This window comes from Globicephala melas, chromosome 18 (genome assembly GCF_963455315.2).
Source record: "Globicephala melas chromosome 18, mGloMel1.2, whole genome shotgun sequence".
NCBI classification, from domain to species: Eukaryota; Metazoa; Chordata; class Mammalia; order Artiodactyla; family Delphinidae; genus Globicephala; species Globicephala melas.
This window is the reverse complement of record NC_083331.1, coordinates 76,989,042-77,003,770: the sequence shown is the minus strand read 5'-3', so window position 1 is coordinate 77,003,770 and position 14,729 is coordinate 76,989,042. Positions and strand designations below refer to the sequence as shown.

The 14,729-nt window shown below is 51.7% G+C and overlaps 1 protein-coding gene across 3 annotated transcripts in view; it reads right to left on the bottom strand.

Annotated features, from left to right (window-relative positions):
• ARHGEF7 (Rho guanine nucleotide exchange factor 7) overlaps nt 1-14,729 on the bottom strand; it is a 127,053-nt gene that overhangs the window by 51,760 nt on the left and 60,564 nt on the right. For all 3 annotated transcript variants that reach the window (XM_030856724.2, XM_030856721.3, XM_060288120.1), the window contains one exon: nt 10,592-10,793. In XM_030856724.2, the coding sequence (XP_030712584.1) occupies nt 10,592-10,793 (202 nt within the window). The remainder of the gene's footprint in view (nt 1-10,591; nt 10,794-14,729) is intronic.

Below are 14,729 nucleotides of genomic sequence, written 5' to 3'. Positions count from 1 at the left end.
ATGTGTGTGTGCCACTGAGGTTCTGTGGGGCGGGTGTGTCTGTCACTGAGGTTCCGCGGGGTGCGTCTATCACTGGTTCTCTAAGGCTACATCAGAGTGGGGCTGGTGGGGAGGAAAGGAGAAACTGTGATGAGCACGGCCTGGGGGCCTCGGTCTGTACAACCCCCTTCCTCCCTTGCCCCCTCTGCAGGGTCCTGCTGTACACACGGCTGCCGGGGCCCCTCCGGCGTGTTAGGTAGAAGGATGCTGAACACACCTGTCCAGAATCTCTCTCTTTAGGCAGCATTTCCCTCCCACCCCACACACTCCTGAGCTCCGGGTCCCTAATTCCAACTGCTCAATAGCTCCATTATCTTCTCAGCAACAGAAACCCCAAAAATGCCCAAAGCAAAACGCACTGTCTCTAGCCGTGGGTCCCCCTCCTCCTACGGAGCTGTTTACCTAAATCTTCTTTCAATGCCTCACTGTAAGGGCTTTCCAAACAGCTGAAAATAACGAGCAAAACAGAAGGTGTTATTCCTAGTTGAAAGAATTCTCTCTGCCCATGGGATGGAAGCAGAACTCCACGGAAAATAAACTACTTCTAAACCATGAGAAAGACAAGGAGGAGAACCAATCTAGTCTAGCTAATATACTTTGCTTCCCAATCTTGTATCTGCAGCTAAGCATTTAACTGTGGAAGAAAAAACTACGACATTTCCATCCGAAGAAAGAAATGCCTTTTCAACTTTAAAATCTGCAGTTTGGGGGAAGCATATGCGACGACAGTAAAGGGAGGTGGCTGAAGCCTCAATTACCGCCCCGGGGACCATACACAGCACGTGGAGGAAGACACACAGCAACACGGGTGCAGCAAGGTTAATTCACGAGAATGACCTGAATCTGCTTTAGAGTTTTTAAACGCAAATAACTTGCCAACTGCCTCATTCTACTTAAACTTAAGACATACCTCACAACATCACGGTTAATAAAATTCAGTCGATTTACTATGAGAACTACAAGGAAGAAGCTTTTTCAAAAGCAAGCTTCAATCTACTAATATTCTATAAAAATAAGGGACAGGCAGAAGAGACTCAGACAAATCAAGGTTTAAGTCCAAAGAGGTTGTCTTTTCGCCCTCAGAAAAAGGAAGCACACAGTGTGCTGGTCGCTAAACGGAAACTTCTGGGCTGGGAGGCGTCACGAACACACGCCCGAAGCCTTGGGTCCAGACGCTCAATGAGCTGTCACACGAAGGAGCCGCCAACACGCCCTCTGCAGAGGGTGCAACTGCCGCCGTGCCACCTGCGGGAGACCCGGGAGGGCAGCGCTGGCTGACGCTCCAGGCCCAGGCTCCAGGGACAGTCGTCCGTGGTGGCGGGGCGAGGAGAAGCGCAGGACCCCTGAGAGCCTCGGGTGGCCTCTAGCGCCTCCACCAGAGAAAACTTTGAAGTGTCAGTGCAACATAACAGAGGCCAAGTCATGGGCACGCATAACAGAGGAAAATGCACAGGAAACATATTAGAAAATACTCAGCCTTCCCACTATCCTAAGAAAAACAAGACATTGTTCTGGCCCATCCAATGGCTAAAACAGATTGCACTCGCTGGGACGAGGTGGGGGAGCCAGGAAGACAGCACAGCGCCACCTTCCAGGGCCGACGGACGCAACACGTGCCCCCCTTTCTCGCAATAAATGTTCAAAAACGCCGATAACAACAGAAGCTAAACACAGATGTGCTAAACGAAGACGGGGATGGGGACCACCCCCACCAGGTGCCCCAAGTAAAGGAGGCCGCAAAGCACCGGCAGTGGTGGGAGCTGCCCTGGGGCCGGGCTGCAACCAGTGCTGTTACGGGACTGCCCCGTCCCACCGGGTGGAGCTCTGGTGACCCGCACGGCTAATGAAAGAAAGCCTAGAGACTTCCGTCCGCCGGCCAGAGAAGCAGCTAGGAAGTGTGCTGGCCACTCGGGGATGGGGGACACAGCCTGTGAGAAACCAAACCAAGGCTGACCCCACCAAGCGTGCAGTCCAAGGCCACACCATCTCCTGCAGGACCACCAGGATTTGCCAAGGGCAAGAAAGCTCTCGGGGCCCGGAGGAAGCCAATGTCAGCCGTCTCCGTAGGCACTTCTGCAACCCAGGGTGCAGAGGTACCCACTGAACAGCCATCCATCAAAGAGCAATCCATAAATAAAGCACAAGCTCACGAAGAATGAACCACCAAGGGAGTGTAAACAGAAAACATACGAGGGGACCAGTCCCCGAGATGCAGAAATTAACAGGATAATCTAGGAGGCTGTACAGCAAATGTGCTTAAAATGCCTGGAAAGAAATTAGGACCATAATGAGTTAAAAAGGCATCATGAAAATGAAGAGCATCCGGAAAAGAATGAAACAACTTCTAGAAATGAATACGATGGTCACTAAAACGAAAATCTTGGTGGACAGGTAAACAGGGCAGTGAGGAGGGAACGGGGAAGGGAAAGATCTGAGGAATGGACTCCAAGTGTGGTCCAGTGAAGCAAAGAAACGAAAGCATGAAAAGCGGATTAAAAGCCACGGAAGGTAAAAGCTAACCGGATGTTCAGGAGACAACAAAGCAAACGAGCAGGCAGCGTGACTTTCCAGAAACGGCAAGTTCTCGCGTCCTGGGCTAGGGCAGCACGGCAGCCCTACACAGTCACCCCTCCACCCCCGGGGGGGCGGCCCTGCCGCTGGCGATGCTTCCAGAGGCAAAGGCAGTCACACCCCGGCCACCTCAGGGCCCAGCTATCGTGGGCTTTTCTTCCGCCTCTTTCTGGAAGGGTAAGGGCTCCCTCTCGTCATCCCTCATTTCCCTCTGCCTCTCCTGTCCGAAGGTTTCACAGCCCTGCTTTCTGCGCTGGTGGCGGCCCTCCCGCCAGGCTGTGTGCACTGACCCCTCGGAGCCCACGGGCGACGCTCAACCCTGAGGACAACTCCAACTCTGGCTCCCGCTTCTGAGTCCCCACTGTTTGTCACCCGGCCTGGAAACCATTCTCCCATCCCCGGTCAGGCTCCCCAGGGGTTAAGCCCCACGGTCACTGGTTTCTGTGCTGCCAGTTTCCTCAACCCTGTACTCCTTCCTATTGGCTTTCAACTGCTGAGCATCTTCCTGGTTCATTTAGCCATAATCTGTCCTTGTGGACTCTCCTGAACCTCGGTCTGAGCCTCTGTTACAGAGATCTCCAAGTGTGCACAGGAGTGGGGAGAACCCCACACACGTGTGCCCCTGCTGAGCCTGCACAGGTGCCAGCCCCCGGCTGCTCTCATACCCTCTTTCCTCCTGGAAGCCTCACAGCAAAGCCCACCAACACTTCCGTGTCCACCCTACTCAGAGGGTTCTCCTCTTTAATTAAAATCCTAACATCAGGCACTTATCACACCTGACAAATTCCTAATAATTCCTTAATATTATCTGATGCAAGTCCATATTCAAATTTCCTGGTCGGTTACAACAAGGCTTTTGTAGTTGGCTTATTTGAATTAGGAACCAAATAAGATCTACACCGTGCATGGGGGCTGCTCTGCCCTAAGCCTTCTTTATCCTCTCAAAGCCCCTCCTCTCTTTACTTAACGCCAGCAGGGAGCACAGGGCACCGCCCCCTTCCCCATCACCCATGCTACCCAATTTTCTATTCAGGGGACCTCAGGTAGGCTTCCTGATTTATGGGTAGACATTCTGTTGTTTTTTCACTGTTGTTCCCCCAGTTCCCACAACAGTGGCCACTAAAGTAAATATTTGTTGAATGGACGTTGGCTGTGATTTTAGAACCGAGTGCAATCGTTAACAACCTTGGAGTATGAAAAACAGAATGCAAAGGTGGAAAAAGGTCAAGGGTAAGTCCTCGTGTTACAAAGAGGGGCATCAAGAGATGACTGTCAATGTCCGTGGACATGAAATAAACGATATTAGTTAGCATTCCTGATAAAGGGAACCAACAGGAGAGAGGGCAAGGGAGGACAAGTCAGAGAGAAAGTCTGCAGGACACAAATCAGGCAGAGAAGTCCCACCACACACAGAAGGGGCTGCGCGGAGAAGGCAGCTCATGGCGGGGGCCGGGGTCTCCCAGGGGCGATGGCCAGGAGAGGGGGAGGGGGGAGCAAGCGACCTCTGCCCGTCACCCCATCGGCTTTTCTGTCCCACGTGCTCTGTTTTCACATGCCTGGATTACTTTTAACGTAATATTTCACAAATAAAACTTTTTTTGAAAAGAGCATCTCTATTACTGAAGACTATGGACCCTGACCCCAAACTGCTACAGGACAGTTGACCCATGGGCGTGTCCTTGAACCAGGGGGTGTTAATCACGGTCACTGGGACGTGGCCACGCTCATAGAACACGCCCTACAGTGCCCAGTAACATCGGTGTTCGTGTGAGCGTGCGTTTATTATGTTACTCTAGAGAGACACTCACTTCCACACTCCAGAACAAATTACCAACCCCCTAACCGCAGGCCGCTCTGTACATATGTGAGGTTCCCCACACGCCCCAGAGGTGCCAGGCTTACATTTTATACTCTCCCCACCCAAAAAATGTGCATCAGGAAGAGAGAGCATGGAGAGGCACAGCCCCATTCCGGGTGCCTTGAGAAACACAGCATCACGTGCACCCATGCACATGTGTGCATGCACACGCCCAAACCCATTCCACGCCAAAGAAGGGGGTGAGGGCAGAGGCTTTTCCCTGCCACACTAATGAAACAAGGTTCTGTGTCACCCTGTCCCTCTCCCTGCACAGGTTATATTTCTATCAAACACTGCTCTTTCACAGCCAGAGTAATAACTGCGTCCAAAATCCAGCTTGCATTTCATGTCACTTTAGTATGCCAAAAATAAACAGAAAATACTGGAAAATGAGAAACTTAGGAAATGGCAGTGTGAATGCTCATTAAACATCACGCTGCAAGTGAGAGTAGCAAGTGAGAGCCATTTAAGTTCCCACATCACTGCCAAGCACGGCTCATGACTCAGCGCCCCAAGCTCACCCGATCCTAAAGGAACACTTCCAAGAAGTGCCTTCACTGTTCACTGACGAGAAAACTCAGCGCATCAGAAATGACCGCTTAACAGAAACCCGGTGCACGAGGTGCACACGTGAACCGGGACCTGGGAGCATCCCGAGCCCACGGGTGCCCCCAGCAGCAGCCCGGCCACGGCAGTGCTCACGTTCTAACCCACGGGAGACCCAGCGTGTCCGCGTTCCCGGAAGGAGGGCAGCAGCAGCGCCGCTCACTACAGAGCCGGCCTCCTGGCTGCTTTCCTTCCATCTCTCTCGAATTTAAGAAACTATCACGCGTGCGTGCAAAATACACATATACATCTGTGTGAATAAAGTGAGTTTCACGTATTCAGGAAGAACATCCAGTGCGTTTGCAGCAAAACGTGAAGCATCCTCAGGCAGACTCTTGGAAGAGATCTGTCTTCAAGGAGGGAGTATTTCAAACAAGAAACCACACACAGGTCCAAGACACAAACACGCGGGGTGAAGCCTGACCAGAGCACTGCCACCTCCGGCCACAAGGGGGCAGGCGGCCGCGGCCGCGCACACGCCCCACCCGAGAAGCCGGACGGAGGCTGGACACTCGAGAACTCACCCGGAGACGTGTAGCCCAGGGGATATCACGGAGAAGGAATCTCAGCTTTGTTTATTCGATAGAAATATTAGTAAATCAAATCAAAATTTAACGCAGAAGAGAAACTCACTGTTTAAAGGAAGTCGCTGTTTGTCTTTCGTAAGGAAATGACCCTGACATGATGGCCAGTTAGAGAAGTCTGTATGTTGGGACCTGGCACATTTTCTTTACAGAAAATTAAGCATTAATGACACTGTGAATTACAACACTTATGCTAAACTTGCCCTTTCAAAAAGGAAACCTATTCCAAAATCAAAAAGCCACATTAATTACTAAAAAAAAATGCAATACAGAAATGTTACTGTGATCCTAGAGTTTCACTCTCAACTGTTACAGAGTGATACGGTAAAAACATGGTTTCACGTCTTTCCTTCTCAAATGCCCACGTTTAAAATCAGACGGGGACAGCTTTCCTTAGAATATACTGGAGAGTAACCTGAGGACACCCGGGATAGAAACTTACCAAAAGAGGTTATTCCTTTGGTTCAACAGTCAAATAAAGAATACTCAGCATAACAGATCACCAATTTAAGCAAATATGTTATTCCCTATTATTTTAAAAAACAAACAGGAAAAAAAGGAAAGTTTTCAAAGTTACTTGGGTCTCAGTTTGGTATGAAAACTAGGGATTCCATGTGACCCCTGCAAACAGCCCTTGGACAACAATGCAGTTACGCACATACGATGAAAAGGGGTCTCTCTCTCTCTCCCTCTCTCTCTCACACACACACACACACACACACACACACAGAAACACAGGATTAGGACACAGAAATAGGAATTTTAGGCAGAACAAAGTGATGCAGTCACTCCTGATGCAGGTAAGCACTCATACATGCAATGGCTGGTTCCCCTTAGAGCCACATCTGCCCCCCTCGCCACCCCCGGCTCTCAGCCCCAAAACCCCCTCCAAAAGTGGGGCTGAGAGCAGAACACTCATGCCAGGCTGCTAGATGCTCAGAGGCCAACAGCTGTGACAACCCGCCACCACAAATGGCACTGACCACACTCACACATCCACCTGAAAACAACAGACGACACTGCCCACACTCTCATCCACCTGAAAACAACCCTCTGGGACTATCTTTGCAGTGTAATTTTCAAAGGTTAACTTTGGAGAATACCTGAAAAGGAAAAATTCATTTGCACTCTTACTATGGTGACTCAAAATCAGACCAGAATTCCCATTTAAATGAGCTGTGCACAGCAAAATTCAAGAGGCACAGATTCAACAGACGTCTGCACAATCAGCAAGTTCCACTCTTTATGGCGTGCCCCACCACCAGCTCCGTGACCCCGAGGACGTGCCCACCACCAGCTCCGTGACCCCCTGAGGACGTGCCCACCACCAGCTCCGTGACCCCGAGGACGTGCCCATCACCAGCTCCGTGACCCCGAGGACATGCCCATCACCAGCTCCGTGACGCCGAGGACGTGCCCACAACCAGCTCCGTGACCCCCTGAGGACGTGCCCATCACCAGCTCCGTGACCCCCTGAGGACGTGCCCACCACCAGCTCCGTGACCCCGAGGACGTGCCCACCACCAGCCCCGTGACCCCCTGAGGACGTGCCCACCACCAGCTCTGTGACCCCCTGAGGACGTGCCCACCACCAGCTCTGTGACCCCTGAGGACGTGCCCACCACCAGCTCTGTGACCCCTGAGGACATGTGTACCCTATGCCCTGAATATCCCAACAGTACTTATCCTCTGGAGTTGTGGTGAGGACTGAAGTCACAGATGAAAAGCACTTTCTACAGGAACCAGAACATAAAAACTTGGCTATTATTGCTAACTGTGTTATTATGATAATGAAAATACACTGCTTTTATTATCAACAATAGAACGATATCAACTATAGAAAAAGAGCAACGAGATACCACTTTACACCCGTTAGGATGGCCATTATCAAAAAAACAAAACAAAACAGAAAACAACAAGTGTCAGCAAAGATGTGGAGAAATAGGAATCCCCGTGCATTGCTGATGGGAATGTGAAATGGTGTAGCTGCTGTGGAAGCAGCACAGCAGTTCCTCAAAAACCGAACATAGTCACTGTATGAGCCAGCAATTCCACTCCTAGGAATATACCCAGGAGAACTGAAAGGACTCAGGACAGACATCTGTACAGCCATGTTCACGGCAACATTATTCACAAGAGCCAAAAGCTAGAAACAACCCAAAAGTCTAGGAACAGAAGAATGGATAAATAAAATTCGGGTGTGAAATAAAAACACGTACACATATGTACTGGTCTCTGCCCCCGGTTCCTGGCACGAGGCTCCTGAAGCCCTCAGAACTCCTGACGAGGCCGCTGGGAGCATCTTCTGTTCTAACACTGGGTCTCTGACCCTGTTCCTGACACACAGTCCCTAAACCCCCTGGAGTTTCCTGGGTGACAGGGGCGTCCTTTGTTCTCATGAGGCGACTCCAGGGGGGCTTCTGGGTGGCTCCTGGTCACCACAACGACCAAGCCGTGATTAGAAGCTCGGCGCTTTCAGCCCCGCCCCATTCTCGGGAAGGCAAGAAGGCTGGAGACTGAGTTAACCATCACTCATGCCTCTGTGATGAAACCTCCGTAAAATCCCAACAGCGTGGGGTTCAGAGAGCTTCCAGGTCGGGGAACACACCTACGTGCCAGGAAGGTGGCACCCCAACTCCACGGGGACAGAATCTCCCGCGCCTGGGACCCTTCTGGGCCTCGCCCCCTGTGCCTCTTCATCCGGCTGTTCATCTGTGTCCTCTCCTCCGGGATAAACCAGGAAACCTGAGGAGCGCTCCCCCCGAGTTCTGTGAGCCCTTCCAGCAAATTATCAAACTCTAGGAGAGGGTCACAGGAACCCCGATTTACAGTCAGTTGGTCAGAAGCCCAGGTGACAACCTGGGGCTGGTGGCGTATGAAGTGGGGTCAGTCTTGTGGGCCTGAGCCGTCAACCTCTGTGACACTGACCCCAGGCAGATGGCTATCAGAACTGAACTGAACTGCAGGACACCTAGCTGGTGTGATCCAGTGGCGTGATGTGTGGAAAGCCCACACACTGGTGTAAGAAGTGCTCCAAGTGTGGCGGCAGTGTGAGAACAGAGGAGAAACACAGAGGTGTGAGGGTTTATCAGTGGCATAACCGTACAAGGGCATATTATTCAGCCTTAAAAAGGAGTGAAATTCTGACACACACACTACAACACAGGTGAACCCAGAAGACATGCTGAGTGAAATAAGCCTGTCACAAAAGGACAAATCATGTATGATTCCCCTAACATGAGGCTCTTAGGAGTCAAACGTCAGTCGAGACAGAGTCGCATGGGGACTGCCAGGGGCTCAGGGGAGACAGGGATTGTTTGATGGGTTGAGAATCTGGGAAGATGAGGACGCTCTGAGACGGATGGTGGTGGTGGCTGCACAACAGTGTGAACGTACTTAGTGCCACTACACTGTACACGTAAACATTTTTTTTAAACGGTTAAAACGGTCAATTTTACATTATGGTAAATTTTACTACAATCTAAAAAAGACAGAAGAAGCACGTGTTATTCCCCCCCAAAATCCAACACCGAAACCTTTACCAATCAGGGCTGCAGGCTGCCTTATTAAAATACTTATGGTTTGGCGTCACTGCTAGGAAAATACTCGTTTTATCAAAACTGTCACGTTCACTTTTAGACAGCTCTTCTTCTTGCTACCTCAAAAAGTCAAAGAGCAGCAATTAGCGCTCCCCGGGCTCCTGCTCTGTGCCACCAGGCCCGCAGCACAGGCTGCACCAACGCGCACGAGGGAGCCCCGCTGACCCCACGAGGGAGCGCCGTCCCCGCACCCTAACCTGAAACGCCCGTGGGCCCCGGGGCTCCTCCCCACGCGGAGCCGCTCCCATCACACTCCTTCCACGCGGCCCTACCCGCACCGCGGACCACCACCACTCTCCCCAGGCAGAAGCAGAACACCGCAGCACAGAGCAAGGCCTTTCCAGACAATGGACGACATGCAAGTCAAGTCACAGCAGACTCGGCCTGCAAATCCCTCCCCACCTCTGCGTCTCCGGCCACCCACTCTTCCCTTTAAGACGCTGGTTCTGAAATCTCACTCATCAGAGCGCCTACACCCCAGCTCCATATGAATACAAACATATACACATACACACATGAACCCATGAAGGCAAGGACTACATGACTGCACTGATAAAACCAGCAGTCTCTATCGATAAATGAACGCTGCTTCAGGGAACGAGGGACTACTGGGCAGACGTGCTCGGGAGGCCTGCCATTCCCCCCCGTGACGCCACGCAGGACAGCACCACACACACACACGCAGAGGCCGTGCGCCTGAACTTCCACACCCATACCGGAGTGACACAAATCACAGATCCCAGGCCGCGGAGAGAACCGCGATTCCACGACGTGAATCTAAGCAGAAATGAAAACAGTGCCAGTACCACTCACTATTCCCTTTCAAAACAAGATAAGCATCTGAGTGATTTTTTAAATTCAGTAATGTTAAGCAATTGCAGAAAACCTAAGGAAAGCGATGCATTTTAAAATGCTATTATGAGCACAAAGAAAAGGACAGAAATTACTTAACTGTACATGACGGGCAAAAGCACCCACAGCAAGAAACCCACCACAGCAAGAAGCCGCCACAGCCTGCGGGACAGAGCCAGCTCTCAGTCCCGAGAGCAGCCCTACAAAGGGCGATAAGGTTTACCTTATGTAAAAGCGTAACCACAAAAATAAACCCCAACAGATTTGAGATGTTTCTCCTTACAAAGGGAAAATAACAGAGTAAGCCTCTATTTTATAGTGCTGATGTCGCAACGGAATGAAGAGCTAGCCTGTGACCGTGCAGCCCTTTCCCCAGCGCGGGGGCAAACACCACTCCCCCTCGCAGAAAGGACACGGGAGACTGGTCCCGCCCAGGACAGGGGGCACGTGCCCTGCCTCCTGCTCCCCCGCCGGCCACTCACCGCTGGGCTTGATCTCGCGCACGTAGTTGCTGGGGAACCAGCCGGTCCTGCCGCTGTGCGTGCCCTCCCACCAGCCCCCTTCCTCCACCCGCGTGACGTGGATGACGTCGCCTTTCGCAAAGGACAGCTCGTCTTCATTCGTCTGCTGGAAGTTAAACTTGGCTCTTACGACCAGCTGATTGTTGCTATTATCCGTCATGTCCTAAAAAGGGGAGAAGGGAGGAGACGTCATGAAGGACACACATTCTACACTGTGATGACACGAACAGATTTCGCTTGGACAGACAGGGCATAACCACCCCGTTCATGTGGCAGAGGAGCGCTGGACACACCAAAGTCCCCACGGCCCTGTCCACTGCCCCAGGTCCAGTCCCGGAGGAAACCCTCAATGGCTGCAAAGGGCCTATTCCTGCCAGGGTGGTGCCCACACGAGCAGAGACACACTTCCACACACATTTACACGCTACACGCTCCTCTACAGTTTGCAACAAGTTAACACACTGTGAGCATCTTCCTAGCAGTCCTTAATTACTTCAGTCTTAACTAACTGCTTAATATTACACTGTACGGCAGTGCCATTAGTTACTTAACCAAGTCTCCACTACTAGACCTGAGACCATGTCTAGTTGCTTTCTACTGCAAAACAAGGCTGCATCAGAACTGTCTGCACATGTCTTTGCACACGCCTGTAAATGAGCCGATACGTTAAATTCAGGTCAGAGAACACGGATGACACATTTTAAATCTTAACGCCCATTGCCAGGTTGCCCTCCAAAAAGGTCCCAGACATTCCCGCCAGCAGCATCTAAGACGTCTGACTGCTTCAAACACTCACCGACACTGGATACTGCCAAACCGACAGGAAGAAAGGGTACCTCATTTTAACCTGCATCTTTCTCAGAGATTAAGCCTAACTGCAGATCTCTGAAAAGTGGGCAGAGGAAGGCAGACTGGCTGGAATGTCTGTCTCCATCTATCCCAGACCGGGTGCTGGGGAGGCCTGCAACCTGGAACTGCCAACGGAAGTCGACAAACAAAAATCCCCAAGCAGAGTCTGCTCTCCTGGCCAAAGCGGCGGGAAAGGGACAGCACATGGGCCACTCAGCCAGCACGCGGGTGTCCAAGGGGACCAGGCAGGACGTCCCGTGGCCCACCAAGCCCCAGAGCTCCTCCAGCACCAGTGACATCAGCCAAGATGAGGCTGGGAGTCCAGCGTCCAGTCCCCCCAGGTGGCAGCAGGCAGCCCCATATGCCCACACAGGTGTCCCCTGCCCTCCACCCAGCCTCGTGGGGGGAGCCAGGCCCAGCGTCTCCCCGACCCCCCTCCAGCAGCACTGTCAGGGGTCCAAGAGAAACCCCAGTGACACCAGGTCAATGAATCTGACCCGACACCACAGCAAGGAAACCAAGCTGTCCCCAGAACCACGGTCTACCACCCTCAGCCAGGACCGCCACACAAAACCCCATCAGCCAGGGCTGCAGCCGCAGACGCAAGATCTCAGCAGGATCCAGCATCTTCCAACACACTCTCCCAAGTGTCTAGGATAGAACTGAAGACACCCCTTATTCCAAGAACAAGGAAATCGGAGCCTGACTGAGAAAAGACATGGATCCCAACACTAAGATGAAGCTCTCTCAAAACAGACAAAATAGAAAATCCCAGAAATGAAACAGAACTTACAAAATCTACTCAAACTGACAGAGTGAAAAAAAATTGAGAGCCCCAGGGACTTGGGGGAAATGACAAAGATCTAAGATTGGAACCATCGAAGTCTTGGAGGAGAAAGGACAGAGTTGAAAAGGAGTCTAAGAAATACGGCTAAAAATGTCCCACATGTGACAAAAGACACAAACACACAGGGTCAAGAAGCTGAGTGAACCCCACACAGGACACACCTAAAGAAATCTGGACCAAGTCACACTGTAACTAAACTGCAGAAAACTAAAGACAAAAAAACTTTCGTCTCAGGATAAAAAAGACGTCTGTGGATATGCAAGATCTGAACAACTTTACCTCCCCTGCACCCTTGCTCAAGAAGTTAGTATAAGATGCACTCCTCCAAAACAGGGAATTAACCACGAAAAAAGTGAAGACCCAGAAAGACATGGAGGAAGTCGACTCGGGTCAAAGGAGTCTGCAGGTGATGAGGGAAGCGCAGAGGCGGCAGCTGGCACGTCCTGCCTGCAACCAAGAGACGCTCCGGCAGCCAGAAGACTTCACCAGCGGCCCCCAGGAAGAGGAAACTGAAAAACCCGAACACGTCTGAATGCGCAGACGAGATTCTTTCAAGAAAGGCCACAGACCAGACTATAATCTGCACAAGGTGCACAGAAAACTAAAGAGGCAACAGAAGGTCATCAGGAAAGCACAGTCCCAGCACACGGTGGCCCCACTGTGAGTCTGGGTCATGATGGTGTTGCACTAACACCCACCCAACGAAGCCACTAGAGGACTCAGCCACGGGGAAGGGAGGCCCGGAAGCACCCGTGAAGCTAAGGCCCAGGGGAAGTGGAAGAGCCCTGATGCCCCCTGCCACTGTGGGACGTCCACAGTGGCAACACTGTGTTATTTTAAAAAAAAAACCCAAACCAACCTTTATAAAAGGCATTTTATTTAGAGAGACACAGAGAAAACATGGGAAGCGGTTGTGTCTCTACTGATTGTTTCCTAATAGCAAGTCTTGCAGAGTTACCTGAGTCTTTAAACTAGGTTCATGTATCACTAAGCAAGATGAAAAAGATAAAGCACAAACACAGTGCTCAGGCAGAACGTCAAGAAGAGGAGCTGACAGAATGCCTAAAATAGTTCATGTGTGTTTATCTATTTATGTGTTTATACGTTAACTGCTATAAATCATGTTTATTTAATAATTCAAATTAATATATTAAATATCTAACGGATTAAACATTTAATGCATACTTCACATTTAATACTTAGAATATTCGATAAAGCAATCTCTCATCCACATTTGGCAGGAAGCCTCTGGCTGACCACTGTCCCCTCAAACGCGGGGTGGCAGGGGCACCTGAGCGGTGAGGGCCAGACAGGGCTCACGTCACAGCCGGGACACAGCACACACACGCTGTCCTCGCTCTGCTCAGAGAAACATGACCCGCTCATACACTGTGTCAGGTTCTCTCTCTCTGCAGACCACTGTCATCACTCATCAGCCGTCTACTCTGATCTCCATGACATTCTCCTTTTTGTGACTTCCCCTGGCTTTGCAGAGCCGATTCGGGTGACAAATTCCAATAACGAACATGACACGTAACAAACACAGGTGCAGAGCAGGCCCCTAAGGAGGTCAAACTGCCCTGGGAGCCCTGCTGCCGGCCTGTCTGTCCCCCTACTGCTGGGCGCACACCGGGCGGCATCCAGGTGGCACACGGGGCTCTCATCAGGACGCTGCCGAGGCGGTGACCTACACTCTCCCTACAGCTGCAGGCCAGGCAAACACCAGGGACGCCTTCCCCACCTCAGAAAGGGACACTCCACTAAGCACAGGACAGGGTGACGTCTGCACAGGGCCAGGCGGCCAGGCTGGACCCCTTCATTCTGACGCCACAGGTTCCCAGCCGTGGAGCACGGCCTACACTCAAGGATGGGCTCTAGGAGCGCTGTGAGCGGGCGCGAGCCCAGGCAGGGTGAGGACCACGCACCAGGCAGACAGCCCAGCCCTCCGCACGGGGGGCTACCGCCACCGCTGCTGCTGCCCTGGGAGGCTGGAAAGGGCGTATTCAGTCACTAGCTTACCGCTTCAGCTCTTTTCCTCCCTTTTCTAAAAGCTCCCCTGAAACGAGGGGTGGAGAAATCATTATTCCCTTTTTTTTTTTAAATAAATTTATTTATTTTATTCTTGGCTGCGTTGGGTCTTCGTTGCTGCGCGTGGGCTTTCTCTAGTTGCGGCGAGCGGGAGCTGCTCTTCGTTGTGGTGCGTGGGCTTCTCACTGCGGTGGCTTCTCTTGTTGAGGAGCACGGGCTCTAGGCGCGCGGGCTTCAGTACTTCTGGCACGTGGGCTCAGTAGTTGTGGCTCGCGGGCTCTAGAGTGCAGGCTCAGTAGTTGTGGCGCACGGGCTCAGTCGCTCCGCGGCATGTGGGATCTTCCTGGACCAGGGCTCGAACCCGTGTCCCCTGCA